Raw genomic sequence first — 24,637 nt, 5'->3', positions numbered from 1 at the left:
TGAGTTTGTTTCAAGGTGAGTGTTGTTTTTCATTTTGTAGTGTACAAAAGTAACCAAGGCTGGCTCCCAAGCATTTTAGCTGGGAGACTTGCCAGTGCAGTCCCCCCCCTTTGTTCACATGTTGGTTCCCATCTCTGACCCGGAAATGAAACAGAGCTTCTTTGTGCTGCATTGTCTTCATAACCCACTGCCAGCAGCTTGTGGAAATATTCAGAAGGCTTCTGTCACTCACCAGCTGGTTCTAGCCCACCCTGTGGGAGCTGGTAGCAATAAGTAGCAGCTTTAAAATTAAAGTGGTAGCAGTTCAAAAGTCAAAACAAGCATCCTTTTTATCATATCTTGGTATATGGACAGTACTGTTGTCAGTACATCATGTGGAATAAAACAAGCAGTTGATATGGCAAGCATCAAATGACTTCAAAGTCCTGATTAAAAGGATGCAGCCATAGACTCCTATGGTTTGTATTCCGTTTAAATGAGCAAATAATGAGGTGCTTACGTTTGAGGAAATTACTTAGAAATAGCAAGCTTAGCGTGAATTAGAAGTGTCCACGTACTTCCTGTCTTGCTGTGCTTACTACAGGAGAGTCTTGGTGTTGATTGGGTAGAACGTCTTCATTCTTTCTCTGAGGGTTTTCCAATTTCTTTTGATATTACTTATTATGCTGTGATAGACTCTGCTACAAATGTAGGGCAAGCCATTTAAGTATGGCAAATGAGATTTTGCTGTTGCCAAATTATCTAACACTTGGAAAAAAGATGCATACTATTTTTTTGCAATTTCCTTACTCTATTTCCTTACCTAAGTAAATCGATAGTAAGTCCAAGTCTGATAAAATACTTACAGGCTTACAGTATTATGATTTATTGTGATGTAGGTGTCTTGACCTTAGGGAACACACACACACACACAGACAAATACCATCAGTGGCATTTTTTTCCATTACTTACGAAATCTTGTTCCATCTAAGATTACAACTACTGATAATCAGAAAACTATTTCTTTAACGGAATTATGGCCAATGTTAGCTGTAATTGTTTGCATTTCTGGCATTGTACTCTTTCCAGTGTTATGTGAGCACCTTTGTTCATTGACATTCTTTCGCATACAGCACAGTAGTTAAAATTTCTGCTAATGATAGCAGTTTCGGTACTGACTAATTAGTCCAAAACTAATCAAAAATAAGTGCAAGAAGTGTATGAAAAACACTCTTCAGATTTTTACAGCTTGCCCCAGCTTGGTGCCCTCCAGATGTTTTGGACTATTAACTTCAGCCAGCATGGCTAATGGTAAGGAATGATAGGAATTGTAGTCAAAACCTCTTGGAGGGCACCAGGTTGGGCAAGGCTGCCTCAAATCATTGCATTTTGATAACGTGTTTGGGACTGCATGAGGCTGTAGCCCATTGGTAGAGCATCTGCCTTGAATGCAGAAGGTCCCAGGTTCATCCCCACCAAGTCCAGGTAGGGTTAGGAGAGAATCCTGCTTGAAACCTGAATAGCTTCTGTCAGTGTAGACAATACTGAGCTAGATGGTCTGACTCAGTTTAAGGCAGCTTCCTACTTTACCATAATTATTAAGAGTTTCAAGATTCTAATGCATAGTGGTATTTATTTTAGAAGTACAGTACTCTCAAATGATGGTGCAGATTTGTAGGGCGTGGGGTTTTGCCAGATGCAGCTGTCTAAAGAGAAACCTGGAGGCTCTTTGGATTTTTAAAGGCAATAAATATATTGCTAGAAACAGGGAGGGTGAGCTCTTGCTTTCAAGACTTGCTTGTGGGCTTCCCTGGTTGAAAACAGGATGCTGGACCTGACGGGCATATGGTCTGATCCAGAAGGGCTCTTCCTGTGGTTTTCATGCCACATTTCCAAACTAGGGTCCAACAGTTAAAACTGGTATCATTTGAGAAGTGTCACACAAAGGCAGCCTGAAGAAAAGTGTGCAAGAGACAAGGGTGCAGGTTTGAGGATCAAAGTTACTCTCTCAGCATTGCTTCCTATGGACTGATGAAAGTAAGATGAAACTGTTCAACATTCTAGCAGAGATCAACTCAAAATATAGCTGTGACAAGTTTTCTGATGATAATGTTTGATATAAAATATCAGCCATTTTGACATGGGCAACGTGGCTGCACGTAGCCATGAAGAAATGGACTTGAGGGAAATTTATCTGCATGTGAGTTGCTGCTCCTGCTGCTGAGGCTAGACAAGAAATCTGATTAGGACTGTTTGGTTCTGATGTTGTTGTTTAGTCGTTTAGTCATGTCCGACTCTTCGTGACACCATGGACCAGAGCACGCTAGGCACTTCTGTCCTCCACTGCCTCCCGCAGTTTGATCAAACTCATGCTGGTAGCTTCAAGAACACCATCCAAGCATCTCATCCTCTGTCGTCCCCTTCTCCTTGGGCCCTCCATCTTTCCCAACATCAGGGTCTTTTCCAGGGAGTCTTCTCTTCTCCTGAGGTAGCCAAAGTATTGGAGCCTCAGCTTCACGATCTGTCCTTCCAGTGAGCACTCAGGGCTGATTTCCTTCAGAATGGATCGGTTTGATCTTCTTGCAGTCCATGGGACTCTCAAGAGTCTCCTCCAGCACCATAATTCAAAAGCATCAATTCTTCGGCGATCAGCCTTCTTTATGGTCCAGCTCTCACTTCCATACATCACTACTGGGAAAACCATAGCTTTTACTATACGGACCTTTGTTGGCAAGGTGATGTCTCTACTTTTTAAGATGCTGTCTAGGTTTGTCATTGCTTTTCTCCCAAGAAGCAGGTGTCTTTTAATTTCGTGACTGCTGTCACCATTTGCAGTGATCATGGAGCCCAAGAAAGTAAAATCTCTTATTGCCTCCATTTCTTCCCCTTCTATTTGCCAGGAGGTGATGGGACCAGTGGCCATGATCTCCGGTTTTTTTGATGTTGAGCTTCAGACCATATTTTGCGCTCTCCTCTTTCACCCTCAACAAAAGGTTATTTAATTCCTCCTCACTTTCTGCCATCAAGGTTGTGTCATCTGCATATCTGAGGTTGTTGATATTTCTTCTGGCACTCTTAATTCCGGCTTCGGATTCATCCAGCCCAGCCTTTCGCATGATGAATTCTGCATATAAGTTAAATAAGCAGGGAGACAAAATACAGCCTTGTCGTACTCCTTTCCCAATTTTGAACCAATCAGTTGTTCCATATCCAGTTCTAACTGTAGCTTCTTGTCCCACATAGAGATTTCTCAGGAGACAGATGAGGTGATCAGGCACTCCCATTTCTTTAAGAATTTGCCAGAGTTTGCTGTGGTCGACACAATCAAAGGCTTTTGCATAGTCAATGAAGCAGAAGTCGATGTCTTTCTGGAACTCTCTAGCTTTCTCCATAATCCAGCGCATGTTTGCAATTTTGGTCTCTGGTTCCTCTGCCTCTTCTAAATCCAGCTTGCACTTCTGGGAGTTCTCGGTCCACATACTGCTTGAGGCTTCCTTGTAGAATTTTAAGCATAACCTTGCTAGCGTGTGAAATGAGTGAAATTGTGCGGTAGTTGGAGCATTCTTTGGCACTGCCCTTCTTTGGGATTGGGATGTAGACTGATCTTCTCCAATCCTCTGGCCACTGCTGAGTTTTCCAAACTTGCTGGCATATTGAGTGTAGTACCTTAACAGCATCAACTTTTAAAATTTTAAATAGTTCAACTGGAATACCATCACTTCCACTGGCCTTGTTATTTGCAGTGCTTTCTAAGGCCCATTTGACTTCACTCTCCAGGATGTCTGGCTCAAGGTCAGCAACCACACTACCTGGGGTATACGAAACATCCATTTTTTTCTGGTATAGTTCCTCTGTGTATTCTTGCCACCTCTTCTTGATGTCTTCTGCTTCTGTTAGGTCCTTTCCACTTTTGTCTTTTATTATGGAAATCTTTGTACGAAATGTTCCTCTCATATCTCCAATTTTCTTGAACAGATCTCTGGTTTTTCCCATTCTGTTGTTTTCCTCTATTTCTTTGCATTGCTCGTTTAAGAAGGCCTTCTTGTCTCTCCTTGCTATTTTTTGGAAATCTGCATTCAATTTCCTGTATCTTTCACTATCTCCCTCGCATTTTGCTTGCCTTCTCTCCCCTGCTATTTGTAAGGCCTCGTTGGACAGCCATTTTGCTTTCTTGCCTTTCTTTTTCATTGGGATCGTTTCAGTTGCTGCCTCCTGTATAATGTTGCGAGCCTCCACCCATAGTTCTTCAGGCACTCTGTCCAGCAAATCTAAATCCTTAAACCTGTTCCTCACTTCCACTGTGTATTCATAAGGGATTTGGTTTAGATTGTATCTTACTGGCCCAGTGGTTTTTCCTACTTTCTTCAGTTTAAGCTTGAATTTTGCTATAAGAAGCTGATGATCTGAGCCACAGTCAGCTCCAGGTCTTGTTTTTGCTGACTGTATAGAGCTTCTCCATCTTTGGCTGCAGAGAATATAATCAATCTGATTGCGATGTTGCCCATCTGGTGATGTCCATGTGTAGAGTCGTCTCTTGTGTTGCTGGAAAAGCGTGTTTGTGATGACCAGCTTGTTCTCTTGACAGAACTCTATTAGCCATCACCATTTCATGCTTTCCACAGATTCCCACTGAGCAGGGTGCAATCTGGTTAAGTGAAGGCAAGCACAATGCACATATCTACCTTGTCACCATATCAGCATACCAACATGTGCCTAAAAAGCGACATGTGTTTGTATGGATGTAAAGAACCAAGCAGTTGCGTGCTCATGGAACAATAAAAAGCACAGTAAATGGTTTGCCTCCCTTTGCATGATGAAAACTTACAAAACCATCCAATGGTATTTGGTGCTGAATCCTGCAAGTATTTTATTGTAGGAGGGCGAAAGAATAGGGCTCTGGTGGCAGGACTTTGCCTAATACTGACAGCCTGAGCTGAAGGAGCTTTTGTGGCATAGTGGTTAAAAGAATGAGTTATGAGCCCGAAAAGCTATGTGCAGATCTTGTTTCAGCCAGGAGTTCACTAGGTGACTAAGTAAACCCAGGGCTATTTGATGGGTGAAATTCCTGGTTGACACTATTATTTGGGTCCACCTCAACCTGAGCTCAGGCCTGGTTTTGGGACTGAATCGGCCTTGGTCACCCTGCCCCATTATCAAGAGAGGTACAGAGGAGTGTGAACCTGTTACTCTTAATCTCTCAGTGGTCATTGGGAGTTTTGGAGTATGGTGCCATCAGTACACTGATGAGAGACAGCTCTTTTTCTCCATAGCTTCTGAAGTGGCTGTGCAAGCCCTGGACCACCTAAATGCAATGGTGGAGTGGATGAGGGCCAATAAACTGTGTTTGAATCCTGGGAAGATGGAGGCTTTGTGAGTAGGTCATTCATGTTTCTGGAAGGCCGGACACTTTCCTGTTCAGGTGTACTCCTGGATGCACCTTTGTCAATTTAGTTTCCAATAACCTCTTTGGTTAGGGATGCCTTTTACCAGCTTCATTTGGTATGCCAGCTATGTTTTTAATCTGTATTGGGATTGCCTATTAATGTAGCCCATGTATTGGTAACCTTGAGACAGGATTACTGCAATGCACTCTTATGTGGGGTTGCCCATGAGCCTGGTATGGCGGGTCTAGGTGGTGCGGAATTCAAGAATTAGACTGCTGATGGGGGGCAGACAGTCAACAGCATGTAACACCTCTGCTAAAACATCTGCACTGGCGGCCAGTATACTGTCAGTTCAAGTCCCTTGTGTGAATATACAAAGCTTGAACAACTTAGGTCCAGAATACCTGAAGGTTCACCTTAGCCCTTATATTCCAGCTTTGATCATTGAGATCATCTATAGGAGCCCTGTTAATTGACCATTGCATTATATAGGTCCGACTGACTTAAACTAGAAGTTGGGCACTTAGTGTCGCTGGTCCAATGCTGCGGAATACTTTTCCATCAGATATTTGACAAGGAGGTCAACCTTTTCTGGCTGCAGAAATATTCTTGGAAGTGTGTGGACAGTGCCTGGTGAATTTTGTAAGCCAGAGGAGTTAATGAATAACATTTTTAGTGTTCAAATGGCAAACAAAAACAAGAGGATCAAATGCAAGTTAAGGGGTAAGAAATAAAGCATGTTTTGCTGAATTCAGTTTTGATTGCATAATTTAAATGACCTTGTTCAGATTTATTTGTGTTTAATTTTTTACACAGTATAAATCTAGCCCTGGGCAACTTGTTGCCTCTGAGTCTCAAGCTCCTCTTTCATTTGTAGTATGGAGGCAAAACCTCCCTTAATTTCTCAAAGTGCTGTGCAAATAACTTTTCTTGCATCCCAAGATTAGTGAACTTAAGGGAGTTCATGGAAGGATAGTTTCCAGCAAACATTGCATCCTCTAAAAGCTTCTTTGGAAAGCTGGGGTGGCTGTCCAGTGTGGTGTGGAGTGCGGGAGGTCTCTGGGGGAGGGGGGTCTAGCTAAGAAGTTAGCTTAAGGAAGATCACAGAAGGAAAGTTTTTGGCCCCTCCCTCCCTCCCTTCCTTCCTTCCTTCCTTCCTTCCTTCCTTCCTTCCTTCCTTCCTTCCTTCCCCCAGGCAGCCATCCTAACCCATTCCACATTGCTCAATACGGCACCCTAACCCTCCGGAGATGCTTTTTGGGGGTTGCCAGTGCCTATAGGGGATGGCAAACTTTTCTTCTGTCAGTTTCCATAAATTAAGCCGCCTTAGGATCCAAATAGATGTTTCATAACAGCATCTGCTACATCAACAAGTCTTTCCATTGCAAAAAATGAAAGATAAGAGCAGGTTTCTTCTGGGTTCTAATGTATGTGAGCACAGGAAAATACACACACACACTAATAAAATGTTGAGGGACAGTGTCTATTAATATATGTATTTACATTAAAATACAAAAATACTACTGCTACTAATAATATTCAACATACAAAAGGTTTTAAAAGAATACAACTCCAGAATTATGACCACCTTTGTAGTTCGTGTTACTATGTTTAATGGGCTTGCAGAATATAAAAACACGAAGTAGGACATCAGTTCTGAGATACAGGGGTCTTTTGTGCGTTGAATTATTAGGATCACTTTAAAATGTATGCTGTTTTCATACTCAAGTTTCTCTGCTACTCACAAGTTAATACAGGAGAGCACAAGATTATAGCTTTCTTGTGGGAAGAAAGCCACGATGGGTGTGTCCTTTGCTTGCTCCAGTAATCCTAGTACAGGCAGATCACTGAAGCTCTCTGCCTGTACTAGGAAGCAATGCTTTCGCTCAGGTTTACGGCTCTGCCTTTAGGCCTTTACGGAGGGAAAGAAAATGTAAGTATGAACCTAGAATGATAACTGATTTTAGAACTGGTTCCTGTTTGACAAGATATTGAAATGATTGTGCGTGTGAGTCAAGCTGCGTCCTTTGTTTTCTCAGGACATTTCTCTCCCTGCCCCCACTTACCTAACAGCTCTGCTGAAGTCCAGCGTGCAGTGGTTAATTTTTGTTTAATGGAAGGGGTGCTATTCGTGCATTGCTAGAGTACTGAACATGGTACTACCAATAAATTTGGCTGTATTTAAGTGCAAGCAATATCTTAAGATTTGTTTTAACCTAGTGCCTTACCCTAACCTTGGTTCAAAACAAGGGAACAGATTTCTTTCTTTTATTTGGAGGGATTTATTTCTGAGGTGGTTCTGAAAAGTACCATAAAACTTATTGGGTAGATTTTTATACCTAGTCAGGCAGGTTATAAATCCAGTTTAAGCATATCCATGCCACTTGATTTAAAATTAATGTGCTTGTATGACTTTGAAAGCTTTTAAAAATGATCCTCTCATTGTGTTTAATAAATTCAATCTGTTGCTTTATGCAGACTATACTAACTTATGAATTTTAAAATCTTTAACCCCTTTGGTACGTATCTGGTATACCAACCCCCCTTTGTGTTCCTTTTCTTATCTTGATTTTTCAGTCTTTTCTTTGAATCATGGCTTGCATGACATTTTTCTTTCTTTTCCTTTTTCGCTGTTTGCAAAGACTCTTGGGAGGATTTGACAGATTTGGTGGAGCAATTGCGCGATGATACAGAAGGTGCGTGCCACACCAACATCTTTCAGCTATTATTTCCATTTCATTTTCAACTGGCTTTTCTTGTCTGTCTTTGAGCTGGATCACCAGGTACACTCCAGTGATAGCAACTGGATCATACATGTTTGTAACTATATTGTGCTGACCTTTCCTTTGTTAAAATGTTTGTTTTTCCTTTTGAAAAACCAGTTGCATGTATTATCTTTTCAGAATGCATCCATACTGATATTTATTTTGGGGAGTGAGAGTTAGCACAGCCCACATCAAGTTCCATGGCTTGTTCACTGTGTAGCAGTCTACTTCTGAAGTTTTGGGGTGTCTTTATACATGGGCACAAAAGATCTCATACAGGACCATACAATTTCCTACATGTGGTTGGAAGACCACTTCTTCACTCTCTTACTTCCGAATCATTGTTCTACACCACTTCCTTCCTTATTGCCGACTTCTAAAACTTGTGCGGAATTCGAGTCGTCATACCTGTTCACCATAGATATCTTGCTGGTTTCGTCTGATAATTTTATGCAGCAGAAGCAAAGTGTGGTGCTTTGTGATCCCATGTCTGTTTCGTTTTTCCTGGCACACTGCCTCAGAATTATTGTAGTGCAAATGGATGCACAGAGTGCATGTGTGGGATTGTGCAAATTCATTATCGCTGTAGAACAAAATACTGTGAGGAGGGAATGTGTATATTCAGGAAATGCCTCCATGATACCAATAAGTGTGCCTCTGCAAGACAAATACAGTGGAACCTCAGTTTTTGACCATAATCCATTCCAGAAGACCGTTCGACTTCTGAAACGTTCAAAAACCGAAGATCAAAGGGTGGTCGGCAAAATCCATTGAAAAATGGAGAAACGCGCCTTGGAAGCTGTTTGACTTCCAAGGCACGTTCGAAAACGGAAGCAATTACTTCTGGGCTGTTGGCGTTCGGGTTCTGAATTGTTCGTCAATGGATACGTTTGAGAACTGGGATTTGACTGTAATCCTTTATAGAGGGTGGGGATTAAATGGAGGAAATGGCACCAGCGGAAGGGGATCTACTTGTGTTGAGATCCTGATCGGATTTCCTCCCCTTGTGTTGTTGTTTTCAATGTGGGAGATTCTACCACAACCATGAGTCTCCCACCTTGTGTCTAGTTGTGCCCTAAGGCGTATTTTATTGCTGTCTTAAAGAGTTCTGTTTTCACCTAACCTTGTTGTACATATGGTGTAGTTACTCATGTTTTGTTTAGCATTTAGAGCTACACTTGCTTTGGTTGACAGGAAGAATGGGGATGTACAGAGGAAGCAAAATCCCAGAAAGAGGAAGGATGGCAAACATGACCTTTAGACCCTTCTCACAAGATATGTTCTATAGAGCAGCAAAACACACATTCCATGGAGTTGTAAAAACATTGTTTGAGTTGGGTCACCTTGAAGTGAGAAATTCTTAGGTTGTAATCCTGCACATGCATACCCTGGAGTGAACTCCATTAACTTCTATGGGGCTTTCTTCAGAATAGGATTGTGCTGTTAAGAAGATTGAAAAAATGTTCATCTATGTATTACACATTTGAAAGCAATAACATTAAATGCTGAAGCTGCTGAAGGAAGCAAAGAATAATGGTTCAGTCTAGCGCAGAAAAAGCTGATGAATTGTTAGGCTAGAATTTCAAACTGATATGGAAATATGAGGAACTGAACTTTAGATTGGAAAATGAGAAACCAAAATTGACAGATTTGCCCATCTGTTACTTGCCCTGGCCCAAACCTTTGCCATAGATTTTGTCATGCGAGTTTCAGGTTTTTCCTGTGGAAATTGGGGAGAATCTGTTGCCAAGTTTATGAATCCACTCCGCTAACAGAGGACATTGTCTAAACAAGGTGAGGTAGTGGTTCAAAGAGCTTTGAGTTCAGATTTTGAGCTTTTTAGAACCAGTTGCAATGGTTGTTTTAGTCAGGCAGATGTTTTTATCTGTTCCTGTTTGCCTCACTGCAGAACTAAGATCAGGCTTCCTCAAACTTGGCCCTCCATATGTTTTTTGGCCTACAACTCCCATGATCCTTTGCTAGCAGGACCAGTTGTCAGGGATGATGGGAATTGTAGTCTCAAAACATCTGGAGGGCCGAGGTTGAGGAAACCTGACTAAGATAATTATAGCATCCTAATCGACAGAGGAGGGACACGGGTGGCGCTGTGGGTTAAACCACAGAGCCTAGGACTTGCCGATCAGAAGGTCGGCGGTTCGAATCCCCGCGATGGGGTGAGCTCCCGTTGCTTGGTCCCTGCTCCTGCCAACCTAGCAGTTCGAAAGCACGTCAAAGTGCAAGTAGATAAATAGGTACCGCTCCAGTGGGAAGGTAAACGGTGTTTCTGTGCACTGCTCTGGTTTGTCAGAAGCGGCTTAGTCATGCTGGCCACATGACCCGGAACCTGTATGCCAGCTCCCTCGGCCAATAAAGCGAGATGAGCGCCGCAACCCCAGAGTTGGCCACGACTGGACCTAATGGTCAGGGGTCCCTTTACCTTTACCTAATTGACAGAGGATATGATTCATGGGGACAATGCCCCGTGTTGTCTGCTCAAAATGTTAGGGAAGCATTTGCAATTTGATTACAGTTTATACATACTTTGCAGTGAAAAGAATCCATTTTAAATCTGCCTTCTGCTTTGACTCATTTAAACAAATGCATTCATGTCAGTGTATTAAATTATGTTGCTTTTCCATTCCAGAGTCCTCACTGTCTGTCCTTGTAGTGACTGCAACACAGTGTACTTTCAAATGGGTTTATATTAACAAATTGGTTAGCCAGCTTCATTCAGCAGCCTTGTTAGTCAGCTGAGAAACTTGTTCCTGTTGCAGATTTGACTGTCTCTCTCATATGTATGCATTTATATGTTGATATGATCTTTGGAGTTGGTTAGGAATACAATGTCTGCTTTTATCTAGACATCCTCCTTTGAAAAATATGTCAGGGAAATCCTCTGTTGGAATACAGTTTCATAGTGGCTGACATCACTCTTTCAAGACAGATAAGTTGTTTTACAAATCCCAAGGCCTATATTGCTACAGTAAAATTGTACAATAAAAGTAGAGAGAATGTCAATATGGGAATGTCAGTAAATAGGCAGATTCAAATTTGTCTTGTCTTTGAAGGCCGAGGAGATGATTCATTGGGATATACGTATATCATATATTTAATAAATGCGATCAACTACACTTCTGCAGATCTCATTCCTCCAAAAATAGTTATAATGTCTCATTGGTCAACAACCAGCTTGGCTTCATTTTGGGAGCACATACATTTCAGGCATTAATCTGTCATTGCTGCTCTCAGTTTTATATATTAAGATAATCAAATGATAAACTGTTGTGTTTCTGTTTAAAAGCATGCACACATTTGAGCTTCATCTTGCCATTCAAATTTGACCTCAGTGCATGCATTTGTAGTACAGGACGAAATCTGCTTTCCATCTATACCCTTTTGTCCTTGTTCCCACCTCCCAATGCATTGATTCATATATTTTAATTTTGCACGAACAGGCCATGCATGCAGGAGTCAGCTGACCGGCGTGTGCCTTTCTTTTAATGCATCCACCCAGGAATTGCATAATAGCAAACATCCAAGAATTCTCTCTTCACTACAAGCTTGTGTGTGCATACTGTACTTTATGTTCAGTCCTAAAGTGACAGGCTTTCCCCACTCAAAAATAGGAAGATGGTTGTGGGAGAAATCAGTACAGTGACATACAGTGAAATCAACGGGGTGGGGGGATGATTATGCCAATAAAGGCTGAGTGAGTGAGTGAGTGAATGATTGAAGAGGGGGAAATGAAGCAGGGAGATCTGCAAAAATAATTGTTCTTCAGTTTTCCAGTATTGCAGAAACATTTTTATTTTTATTTTTTAAAAACACACACACATGGCTGTAGTAGTGATTTCTGGAGCTCGCTGGAAATAGGCACTACACAACTGGAATTAAGAGTGATGTATATCATTGTGTAAGAAATTGAAACAAAACAGTAATATACACTGAGATCAAATTTTTAAAAGCTTTGTAGAAATAATTGTTTTTTCCGTTTTTCAATTGTCAATATTTCACAAATCTGTCACACTCCCCTTTCATGTAAAAAAAATACCCTAACCAACAGGGCTGTGGAAGCTCACCAGAAATAGGCACTACTGCTGTCCGAGCAGTACTGGTTTTAGGAGGATTTAGGAGAGCAGTGCTTCCCCACCTTTTTTTGGCCATGCCTCACCTAAGCATCTCTAAAATCCTGTTGCCCCTCCTCCATGATACAATTCTTATTATTCAAAAAACGAACTCCTATTCACATGGAGGAAGTCTAAAAGGCTATTCATTGTTAATAACTCATTCTCAAACTGTCCCCCTTAAAAATCAGATTGCCCCCCTGTGGGGCGTGTGCCCCACGTTGGGAATCACAGATCTAGAGGGCGTAGAAAGGGGAACAGCAAAAATGGATGCTTGAGCCACTTCCAGGAAAAAAACTGTCTGCTGTTTCAAGTAGTGTGGTTTGGAGTTGTGTTTTCCAAAACTCAATGGATTATCTCTAGTTTGAAGAAATCCACAATTTCACAGGAAAGTTATCAGCACAGGAACTATTTGGGTGGGGTGCCATGTGGGCGACCTTACATAAAAAGGACTGCTAATTGATTCAAATGTATATTAAACTCAAGTGTGGACAAACCCTTGGTTAATGTTGGAGCTCACACATATTGCTTTTAACTGCTCATGAAACAGAATTCTGGGCAGAAATCCTGTTGATATCTTTTTTTGGTTTAATTTGTTAAATACTGCTTGCATGTAATTTGTACGTATACTTTGTTTCTATATATACTTTCTCCAAATTTAATTGCTTATGTAATTGGCTTGACTGCCTGTTTCCTGAGACATTTATAACCTAATTGTGAATGTGTGAGTTAGCATTACATGCAAAGGCATTTTCTTGTGTAAAACAGGCTTAATTTAGAACATAAATACATATTTTTAAAAACTTGCTTTAAAAAATGTAAAACAGATGTTAGAGATTTTAAAAAGGATGCTCAAAGAAATATCTAAAACAGCCTAATTTGAGGTGCTTTGGAAACTGTCTAGTTTGGTTTGGGTCCAAGTCTGAATCCTGATATGAAAAAAATGAAGCTATTGGACCAAGTTTGGAGACAAAGAGGTACAACAGTATCTGTTAGGGATATATTTTTAATGTTTTTCCAAAAGTATTGTCTATAATTTTGACAGACATGGATGACAGTTTCAGGCTTGTTAACCCTTCTGAGGGGATGAATCCTGCCAAATTTCAAAAGGATACCTACAGTTGTTTTCCTACTAGGGCAAGATTTAGAATTTTGAGGTGGATAAAGAAAATGACTTGATTTCTCCTATTGTTTTGTGGGCAATTTTGTAGGAAAATAGCACCCACCAGAGAGGTGCTGCTAGATAAGAAACCTGCCAAATTACAGATGAATATACTGTATCTGGTAGGGTTGTTGGTTTTTTACGTGCTAGGTGTCTTTAAAGTTGGGTGGGTTTTTTTTTGTGGGGTGAGGATTCACTTTCCTCTCTGCTGTTTTACAGGCAAAAACGTTATCATGAAAATGGTATACATTGTAGAGGTGTCCCTAAGAAAGCAGTCTGCAGCTTTTCCAGAAGAATGGGTGTAAGGGCTATGGAGTTATGATGAATAGGGTTGAGGGGACGCCTTAGGCTTCTGTTCTGCCCCGTTGGCACTAAAAGTCGTAGGAACTGAAAGCAAAACTGATTTGACAGGAGTGGATGTGTGAGTATGTGACTAAGATGCAAAAGGACCTTAGTATCCCACATTTTCCCAGCTTGCAGTACTAGCAGGACCAGCAAAGAGCACAGATAAGAACAAGATGATACAAGATACTAGGTGATAATTGCAGCATCCCTTTCCCAAAACACCGTGATAGGAGAGCTCTGGAAAAATCATTCCCTCTGATTCAAGCTAGATCTGTCAGTCACCAAAGAGCTGTATCCTCCTCCCTCTGCCCATTCTGCTGTTTTCCTTATGGCTAATTTCTCGAGAAAATCCCTGCCACAAGTCTCTTAAACCTTTCCCCCAGAGACACTTAATTTTTCTTTGTTTACTAATTTAATATTCCAGTAACTGAATCACTTTCAGCTCTGTCTGATGTGCTGCTGTTGCCATAGTTTAAAAAAGACCTAAAGCTTTGGTTCCTACTGCCTTTCAGTATCCATAGTGTCCCTTATGTTAAAAATAACAGTTACCCATTGAAAATGATTTTCCATCAAGGCATTTTTCTGACCAAACCTTGTCTGTATGTTTTTTTGCAGATCCCAACTATCTCATGGCTAATGAACGCATGAACCTGATGAACATGGCTAAGCTGAGCATAAAGGGCTTGATTGAATCTGCTCTTAATCTTGGAAGAACTTTGGACTCTGACTATGCACCCCTCCAGCAGTTTTTTGTAGTGATGGAACATTGTCTCAAACATGGCTTAAAAGGTAGGTGATTGTGAACGCAAACCTACTTGAGGGATTAGGTCCACAATGTTAAATTGCTATTCCACCTCTGCATGTGGTCACCTTTTTTTTTTTGTCCTATGCACAAAGCTGCCCACAGAAATAAAACTTATGTGGGTGTTATTTTATTTAGCATATTTTTATTCTGCCCTTCTACTATTTAGGTCTTCAAGGCAGCTTACAAAGATGTTAGAATAAAGTTGTTTGCAGTCAAATTTGGCAGGGGCAGGTTTCTACGTGAAGGTGTTCCCACCCCTTAATTCTCTTAGGGCCTAGAAGAAATCAGCAGACTTTCTCACACAGTGCTCGCTGTCTGTTCTGGAGGTCCAGTCTACGCCCTGGTATTGCCTTCCAGCAATGCCACAGTGGCAGTAGCAGGACAAAGAGAGACGTCTCTGTAATGTGTGTCACCCCAGAACAATATGGGAGCAAAACAGATAAGTGTCCTGGTCACAGCCATTCCTGGCACACAGTTCTCTCTGCAAGCAACTGACCTGATGGCACTTAAGAGCCAATCACAAGAGGAGAGAGAGAGAATTGCCCTCCTGCCTGCTGATAATCAGGTTCTTCAGAAAATTGAGGTTCTGGAGCCAACCCAGCCCCTGAAGGGATGCCAGCTGGCCCACTAGTTGCAGCTTAAAAGGGGGTGAGCGTGCAAGTGTTGACTTACAACCCCTCCCTCACTTCTCACAGGTGGAAAAATAGTTCCTGTCTCATCATGCATACTGTAGCAGAGACTTCTGTACTGGTTGCTATAGAGCAGTATTTTTTCATTAAAGGCCTATGCAAACTTTTCTTTTATAATGAGTCTGAATCCTGGGGCAGGAACTATTTTTCCACCTGTGAGAAATGAGGGAGAGATTGTGGGTCAACACATGCATGCTCACCCCCTAAAGTGGCTTTCTAGCAAGTTCTGTTATCAAAGATGCCTCTTCCTGCACAACTCTTATACTTTTAGTACTCACCCTGAAGTTAAAACAAAAAAAATTCCTTCCAGTAGCACCTTAAAGACCAACTAAGTTAGTTCTTGGTATGAGCTTTCGTGTGCATGCACACTTCTTCAGATACCTTCTTTGTATCTGAAGAAGTGTGCATGCACATGAAAGCTCATACCAAGAACTAACTTAGTTGGTCTTTAAGGTGCTACTGGAAGGATTTTTGTTTTGTTTTGACTATGGCAGACCAACACGGCTACCTATCTGTAACTGTCACCATGAAGTTGTTACAGTAAGTGCCACACTTTTTAACAACAACAAAAAAGAGGTGCTGGTATTGTGTACCCTTGAGTACCCCCTGGGGGAAAAGCACTGCATAACACTATTTGCTGAAAAACTGCACTGGAGAGACACTCAAGTCTGAAAACAGGAAATGAGAAAAGGGGGAAGAAGAAATGAAGTGCTTCTTTCTTCCCATAATTGCATACCTGCTGCCATCTGCATGGCTCCTTGTCTGAAATAATTACACTGTTCACAGAAGGATTATAGAGCACAACAGAGCATAGGATAAAGGTGAAGGAGCAGTGTAAACGGATTAATATTTTGGGTGGGCTGTTGTATATGATTTGTATTTCTAAGGCAATTCACATGATCCCATTGTAATTTTAAGATGCTGATTCAGATATAAGGAGTAACAATGCTTTTATCTAGCCAAGAAGACTTTCCTGGGCCAAAACAAGTCATTTTGGGGACCTCTGGAGTTGGTAGAGAAGTTTGTCCCTGAAGCTGGAGAAATCACAGCAAGTGTTAAAGATCTGCCAGGGTTGAAGTAAGTGAAGACTTTTGTCTACCCTTTCAACAAGAAGCTGGTCAGGCATTTGCCAGGGATGCTGTAGGGCAGTGGCCATCAACCAGAAGTCTATTCAGCACACAAATAGTTAGCAACTTGCCCAGATTTCCACAACTCCTCTGCCTTCAGTTTAGCTGCCTGTTTCCTGTCATGTCTGAACCGGACTAAAATGTCAACTCTGTGTGCGGCAACAATGAAACAGGCAAATTCAGCATTGCAGATAAAGAGATTTGAAAGCAGTAGCAAATTTTAGAAATCTGTTGGGCCATATTTGGAATATTATGGTTCTGATTCCCCCAACTAAAAACAAATTTTCTTGCATGGAGCAGGAAAAGATCATCTTAGTGAGCTACAGTCTGCATCACTAAAATAAAACATTGTCTCAATTTTACTATTTATTTTGGGTGTGGAAGTTGGAATGTAGATTATATAACAGCATATATCTTTTTGTCTCTGGTATTGATAGGACGCCTGTGGGTAGAGGAAGGGCATGGCTTCGCCTAGCTCTCATGCAGAAGAAGCTTTCTGAGTACATGAAAGCCTTGATAAACAGAAGGGAAATTCTCAGGTTAGTGGTTTGCTGTTTCTTGACCCAGAGAAGCCTTGCTTTCAATAAAAGGGGATTTATTACATAAGCAAATTGTTCTCTGTGGGTATCTTCTCTGTGCGCCTCTGTATTCATAATTTGACTCATTGTTGTTCTGGCACTTCCAGAGGTTGTTTTGATAGCAGCATGGGTGGAATGTATAATCTTGTTTGGAGACTTGCTAAATTGTCATAATTTCTTTGAATACCTACCTGCCAACATTGAGGGCTCTAGAAAGGAACTCAAAGGTTTCCCGTAGACATGACTTTACCCTACACTAAGAAAAAAATGTGTACACTGTCACAAATTTCTGAAAGCACTTACAATTTTACTAGACATTTTACTGTAGAAAAATAAGATAAATAGGTTCCTGTCCGCAGGCTAACTTTGCATATGAAATGAAGTGAGAATTAATCTTGCTGGCAGCAAATGGATTGCAGTTCAGGAGAGTGGGAATGCACAGCAGCTGCCCATTCTAAACTCTGTGGGTGTGTTTGTGCATTCGCACATACACATTCTCTCTGTTTGCTCTTGAGCCACTCTAGGTCAGAAATACACGTATAGAATCATAGAGTTGGAAGGGACCACGAGGATCGCCTAGTCCAACCCCCTGCAAATGCAGAAATCTTTCACCCATCTTGAACCCATGGCCATGAGATTAAGAGTCTAGTGCTCTACCATCTGTGCTATAGAGCGTGGACTATAGACAGATTCAATGTAAATAATGCATGCGGTGATTGCCTTCTGTTTTCTTTTAAAAGAATATAGTTATGGAAAGCCATTTCCTTGCTCTTAATGTTTTTGGAATTCTGATTTTTCTCTGTTTTTACATGCCTTTTGGTTATTCACAATGACCTTGATGCAAGCAAGCCATTCAGACTTCTAACGTGGGCCTCCTCTTGCACATGTGTCATGATCCCATCCTGTACATGCGGTCTCATGAGCCATGAAAGAAAAGTTTCAGTTTTAATCCTGAAATGACACCATGGCAAATACTGGAGCTTTTCTACCATGACCCCAAGTACCGCATTTTTCGCTCTATAGGACGCACCGGACCATAGGACGCACCGGACCATAGGAGGGGGAGAACAGGAAAAAAAAAAATTCTCCCCCTCTCTGCACAGCGCCCCTTCAGCGAAGCGGTAGGAGAAATGGAGCCCCTTCCATTTCTCCTCCCGCTTCGCTGAAGGGGCGCTGTGCAGAGAGGGAAAACTGTGCAGCGCCTCTCCAGTGAAGCGAAGCCAGGAGAGCAAGAGGGATCAGTTTGCACCGACCCCTCTCACTCTCCAGGCTTCAGGCGGCTATCCGCAAGCCTTCGGAGCGCAGCGGGAACTCCTGCGAAGCCTCCGGAGTGCGGGGGGAGCTCTCCCTCTGCGCTTCGGAGGCTTTGTGTTGCTATCGCTGAAGCCAAGGAGCCTGCATTCGCTCCATAAGACGCACACACATTTCCCCTTAATTTTTGAAGGGGAAAAAGTGTGTCTTATAGAGCGAAAAATACGGTACTTCCCGCATTTACTGCTATTTTATTTTAATATAACATCCAGGATGAAGAAGAGCCCTATAAAACTTGCTGACTACTTTCATAGAATCATGGAACTATAGAGTTGAAAGGGACCCTGAGGGTCATCTAGTCCAACCCCCACAATGAAGGAATTCTGTCTACAACTGTCCCAGGGTGGGCACCAACCACCAATCGTCTAGCTTACAGACTCATTGCGCCATTTCTGAGCCAGTGTTGTAAAGTTTTGATTGGTTGACATTTTGATTTATTTATTTTTTTAATTCTGAAGGCCTATAAATGATATATTTATAAAATTCACTTTATTTTGCAATGAAAGTGGACAGGAAAATAAAACTTTAATCAGTTATCTTCCCTTTTGCAAGTTCTCAATGGACAAAAGATGGGGCAGCCATTATTTTTCCCATATAGTGCCACATAGTATCATTCCCGGGGAGAGGCATTTTTGTTCAGCCACTCTCAAAGTGCAGAGTAGCGACCAGGGAGAAGAGACGGTGGAGGAAGATTGGAAGAAATTTAAAGACTATTTACAAAAGTATTGTAAGATCAATGAATGTTAGAATGATGTTGGAATGAATTTATGTAACAAATAACAATTTATGTAACAGAAATGTAAAAAAGATTTAAGAAAAATAGACTGTTAATTGGTGAAAGGAAGGAAAGTAAACTTATATTAGTATCAAGAAAAATTCTCAGGACAAAAATTTGAAACGAGGGAAAGGATTTGCTGAAATGGATAATTGACTTAGAATACAAGAAAGGGAGGTGTGAGGAGGTCAGGGAAATAAGCTAATGAAAGGAAAGTAATGGGAAGATTTGTTGTATTGTTTCCTTTTTCTTTTTTCTTCTTCTTGATTCTTCTTTTTGCTTACTGATTTTTCTTTTTTCCTTTTTGTATTTTATTATTTCTTGTTTAAAAGGATTTTTTTTATTTCTCTTTTTGTACTTCTAAAACTTTAATAAATATCTTATAGGAAAAAAGAGGGGGAAAAAGCAAAGTGCAGAGTAGCCAGGAGAGTGTAACTAAGCTGCTTAGTGAATGAATAATGTTTTTAGAAGGAAAGAAGGCATTCCTGGCCACCTTGTGTAATTGTTTGCAATAGAATACCACTCCCTCCAAAAGCAAGGTATATTCATCCCCTCTGAAGTTATCAAAATTGCCCCACAAATCTCTCTGCATGTATTGGGGGATGGAGGATCTGTATCGAACCCTAATCATCCTCTGCCCCATTCTCCTAGCCTTGTTTTAAAGTTGGAATCCCTGCTTCCTGTGATTGAATAATGTAGATAATTGAACAAGGATTCTCTTGCAGAGTGACTGGCTTGGCTTCCACTGCCTCCTGGCTAATCAGCACAAACTACCGTAAAACTTAAAAGCTTTCTTATCAACTCATCCACTAGGCTGAGCAGTAAATAACCACAAGTAGATTTGTTGAAGTCTGGAATATAGTGATTTGACAAGCTTTATCTCAACTTGTTTTGCAGTGAGTTTTATGAACCTAACGCGCTAATGATGGAAGAAGAAGGTGCCATAATTGCTGGTCTTTTAGTAGGTCTGAATGTAATTGATGCAAACTTTTGCATGAAGGGTGAAGACTTGGATTCACAGGTGATGGATATTTTGTTCCCCTATATACGCTCTTTAGTTGTTTCCATTTGGCTCTTGAAAAAGTTTTTAAAAGGGGGGGGGGAGGCATAACTGGGATGCAATTTGGCTAGTCAGTGGCTGCTACACAAATCAAGATTTACTGAACTCTAAATAAAGGATTTTCCTTCTGGTTGAGGTTTTTTTGGCTTAGGGAACTAAGATACTTTGTGGTATGGTTTTCTATTTTCTTGGCATTTATCAGTGAAGAGGGTTTTAGTTTTTTTAGGTTTTACTATATGTCTGTTTCCATTTGAAACAATATAGCTGTTCTCTGCACATCTCTAAGCAGCCGTTTCTTCATTCTTGTTACTAGTTACTTTAAACTAGTAAAATAGCCTGTTAGTTTCTTTTCCTTTGTTCTGATTTGAAGTGAAAGTAGAAAAAGGAAGTCGTTTCAGAACCAGGTGAAAGCATCCTCAAGGGAAAATCTGTACTTTGTGCTTTTTTAAAAAAAAATCTGTTGTGTTGAGCAAACACACATTTTTCTGTACAGAATTACAATTTTGAAAATTTAAAATATTGACTTGCTCAGTGTTCATGATTTATTCTTGGACTTCTGAGAAAGCATGATAGGAGGGAGGGAGAGATGTGAGGGTAAGTGAGGGGCATTCAAAACATCTATCTGCACGGACAGCTGACTGAAGATGTCAAGCTAAGCTGCCCTCCTCAAGCAGTGTGCAAGTTCTTCCATACCATGGGGCCTAGAAACCTGCATGTTTAAGAACGTTTATGGTACCCATACTCTTTGCTGGCTTCTAGATTTATGGACGTAGAATTGTAGAGCAGGAGTCACCAACTCCTTTTTAAGCCTGTGGGTACTTTTTCAAATGAGAGAAAGTGTTGCGAGCACCACAAAGGCACTGCATCCAAGTACACATCACAGCTTATTCTGTTAGCTACAAAATAATGCTTTTTCAAGTCTAATTTCTGAAGAGTAAGCATTCCCTGTGGGTGTCAGGAACGTGATATGTGCACCTGCAGGTGTTACGCTGGTGACCTTTGTTGTAGAGGACTGATAACCGTGTCTATTTTTGAACAGAGGTAGATCTCATTTGCATTTTCTGTTCATATATATTTGGTTGTGGCCTGGGAAAAAGTGTGTCAGCTATGATCTGTTGTCCCACCATACTTCTAAGATGCTGTCTGCAGAAGAACTGGACTGATATTAATTTAAATATAGTTCCCATCTTCTTTGGGTAGCTGGGTTTCATTCTTAGTAGGAAGAAACGCACTGATGGCACACTGCGGCCATGATCCAGTGAGATGAATTATTCACTTGCCTGCAGTAGGGTGTTTTCACTGGGGTTTCCCCCATATGTTTTCATTTCAAACAGCTGTTTAAAAGACCATTGGTGATGTGAGAGCTGCTGCTGAAAAAGTAGAAAATAGGAAGATCTGAGCACGCAAAGCTGGCTCATCTACCTGATTATTGCCCATGTAATCATAAGGCAGTCAATTTTTCATGCAAGAAGAAATATAGTTGTGTTTTGACCTGAAGCATTACTGACTTCTCTTGTAGGTTGGAGTTATCGATTTTTCAATGTACTTAAAGGATGGGAACAGCAGCAAGGGAAGTGAGGGGTAGGTAATCTTTCTCTGGACTAGTGCGTCAGAATGTTCTGTGAAACTATATATTAGTTTGAACTTAACAATTATGCTGCTTTGTATTTTCCCTCCTAATAATAGCCCCAGCATTCAATTACAGGCTTAACACAATCTCATTAACCTTTTGGGAGACATTGTAACCAGTATATAAATTCAAAACTGTTTTGGGGTGGGATCTGCTAATATTAGTGTTAATATTGAAGCCTTGAAGGTTTCCTTCTTTCCTGAAATAGGCTGTACTAAAGTGATCTGAATGCCTATATTCTTTTCTGTTAAAGAAATTTAATACAGCAGCTGTGACTTAACTTACACAGATGCAAGATACTGTATGAGAAGGTGTTGACAGAAATACTAGCACAGTTATTAAATTAATGTCCCCATTGGTTACTACTCCTGTCACTTTATTGTTTAGTTTTTTTAAATAAATTATCTTTTGCTTTTGTCATGTTTGCTGTTCATCATTCTCACTCATACATACTTGGAAATTAAGGTTTTGCTTTCAGTGGTTCAACTCAAGTCTTGCTTGAGCTTCTAAACTTACAACATGCAAACCATGGTTTGGAGCTACTTGTCAGCTTTTGAGTTTTCTCAGCACTCAGCTTGACGAATTCACTTCTGTCCTTGTGGTACAGCACTCTCTGGATTTTGAATGCTGGACGATGAATGATGATCGTAGGCTTTTTAATTGAGACATCATACCAAACAATAGCTAACAGAAACTTTGGTTTGCAAACACACTTCAAACCATGTTTTTAAATTCTGGTTTGCTACCTGGTTATAAGCCATTGTTTGTCCATTCAGATATCACACCAAACTATACTTAAGCTTCTCTAATCATAGTTTGGAATAATGTTGGAATTAAGTCCAGTTTGTCTGATTGTTATGGAATGGTGTTATAATGTTTGCTAAACTACAGTTGCTTTCAGTCTTTTTTCTTTTCATAAGTACAATGACAATAGAACGAGTCCCCCACCTCCCCATCTGGTTCATATGTATTTGATATATAATATTGAGCTGCTATTGCTTATTATTAATTGTGTCCCAATTCCAGAGATGGTCAAATTACTGCAATTCTGGACCAGAAAAATTATGTGGAAGAGCTGAACAGACATTTAAGGTAATGTGTAGTTTTCCTATATAATTATGACCTGTAAAAGACTTGGTTTATTAATGTTGAGTTCTTTCATTTCAGTATAATTACTGCAGGTCTCTTAATTTCACAGTGCCACAGTCAATAATCTGCAGGCGAAAGTTGATGCTTTAGAAAAATCCAATACTAAACTTACTGAGGAGGTAGGTAGAAATCAAAGAAATGTGCTTTTTGTTCATGTTTGGGAGAGAAATATGTTTCAGGCATTAAGTTAATTAGGGCTGAATGTTTGATAATTTTTCTCACATGGAGGGAATACCTCTTTTGTACTGGAGCATGATGAGGCAGATATAAAGGTAAAGGCAAAGGACCCCTGACAGTTAAGTCCAGTCACAAATAACTCTGGGGTTGCAGTGCTCATCTTGCTTTACTGGCCGAGGGAACTGACGTTTGTCTGTAGAGTTTTTCCGGGTCATGTGGCGAGCATGACTAAGCCTCTTCTGGTGAAACCAGAGCAGCGCACGGAAACGCCGTTTACCTTCCTGCCATAGCAGTACCTATTTATCTACTTGCACTTTGACGTGCTTTTGAACTGCTAGGTTGGCAGGAGCAGGGACCGAGCAACGGGAGCTCACTCCATCGTGGGGATTCAAACCGCTGAACTTCCGATCGGCAAGCCCTAGGCTCTGTGGTTTAGACCACAGCGTCACCTGCGTCCCAAGGCAGATACGGAACCCTGTAAAAACAAAAACAGGCATTTTCCTTCAAAACTCCAGTGTGTATGCAAGTTAATGCAGGATGGTTGACCAGCTAAAAGCCCAATCCTATTTGTATTTACTCAGAAGTAATTCTCGAACATTTTACTAGTACAAACCAAACAAATAACATTATGGCCTGGAGATGTCAGGTAAAGGACTATTTTGGTACAAGACTTGGCAGACACCTACCCCAAGGAAGGCATATGTTGGTAAGGACAGGAATCATGAACATGGAATGGTAGGTTAGAGGAAGCAGGACTATGAAGTTGTGGGCAGAGTGGTTCAAAAGGCCTGATCAGGGAGTCCGGCACAGGTTTAGGGAACATGAAAGCCTGGGTAGCTTTGGTTCTTCTTTGGTCTTGGTTTGAGGCCATTAAGAACTGTCAGGACCAGAGGTTGCTACACCTTTCTTGAGCAACCCATCACAGCTATCTTCCACTGGCCAACTTTTGTATATGTAAGATTTCTCATGATTTGTCTTGGCATGCAGCAATAGGAGTTCTGCAGTTGCCCTAGTCCAAGTTCATTTTAACTCTTGGCCAAGAAAGCATCTGTAGAAGTCACAAAAAGTGTTGTTTTTTTACTTGTTGCATTGTTCTCATTGACACACACAGCTTGCTGTTGCGAACAACAGAATAATAACCCTGCAAGAGGACATGGAGCGAGTCAAAGAAGAAAGTTCATATATTTTGGAATCCAACAGAAAGGTCAGTGTGTGAGAGTGCGTTTCTGTGTGTCTAGCAACTGCAGGTAGATCATGTCCCACTGCGTCACTGCCATGGAGTTGCCTGTACGTAGTGCAACTTACTTTTCTAGGACCTGAAGGCATTTTACTGCAAAGCACCTTATTTCTCCTGTTCTCTGCCCCTGTTATACTGTTATCTGTCCGGTATGTGTTTTGACATGCCAAATTATAGAGCTCCCCTTGGAGAACTTGGGGTGTAGAAGGGTCCTCTTGCTGTCATTTGCTTGCATGCATTAGAAGAAGAAGAATTTGGATTTGATATCCCGCCTTTCACTCCCTTTAAGGAGTCTCAAAGCGGCTAACATTCTCCTTTCCCTTCCTCCCCTATAACAAAC

The 24,637-nt window shown here is 41.0% G+C and overlaps 1 protein-coding gene and 1 long non-coding RNA gene across 9 annotated transcripts in view; one reads left to right on the top strand and one right to left on the bottom strand.

Annotated features, from left to right (window-relative positions):
• RUFY3 (RUN and FYVE domain containing 3) overlaps window positions 1-24,637 on the top strand; it is a 50,964-nt gene that overhangs the window by 9,866 nt on the left and 16,461 nt on the right. For 5 of the 8 annotated variants that reach the window (XR_014171610.1, XM_081924985.1, XM_081924987.1 and 2 more), the window contains exons 2-9: window positions 14,375-14,548; window positions 16,213-16,330; window positions 16,818-16,919; window positions 19,942-20,065; window positions 21,624-21,685; window positions 22,761-22,826; window positions 22,933-23,002; window positions 24,172-24,264. Coding sequence is in view for 7 of the 8 variants with exons in the window: in XM_081924985.1 (XP_081781111.1) it covers window positions 14,375-14,548; window positions 16,213-16,330; window positions 16,818-16,919; window positions 19,942-20,065; window positions 21,624-21,685; window positions 22,761-22,826; window positions 22,933-23,002; window positions 24,172-24,264 (809 nt within the window). In the remaining variant the exon portion in view is untranslated. Of the gene's footprint in view, window positions 1-7,202; window positions 7,297-8,005; window positions 8,060-14,374; window positions 14,549-16,212; window positions 16,331-16,817; window positions 16,920-19,941; window positions 20,066-21,623; window positions 21,686-22,760; window positions 22,827-22,932; window positions 23,003-24,171; window positions 24,265-24,637 lie in introns of those variants that run through there. The other 3 variants (XM_081924986.1, XM_081924990.1, XM_081924988.1) reach the window with 2 other exon arrangements.
• Window positions 9,731-12,253, bottom strand: LOC309377891. The gene is made up of 2 exons (XR_014171769.1): window positions 10,572-12,253; window positions 9,731-10,203 (listed from the first exon to the last, which is right to left on the bottom strand). It is a non-coding gene; the product is annotated as an uncharacterized lncRNA (long non-coding RNA).

The sequence above is a fragment of the Podarcis melisellensis genome, assembly GCF_964234715.1.
Source record: "Podarcis melisellensis genome assembly, chromosome: 9".
Classification (NCBI taxonomy): domain Eukaryota; kingdom Metazoa; phylum Chordata; class Lepidosauria; order Squamata; family Lacertidae; genus Podarcis; species Podarcis melisellensis.
Note: the sequence above shows the minus strand (reverse complement) of the source record. Positions and strands in the feature narration are given on the sequence as shown.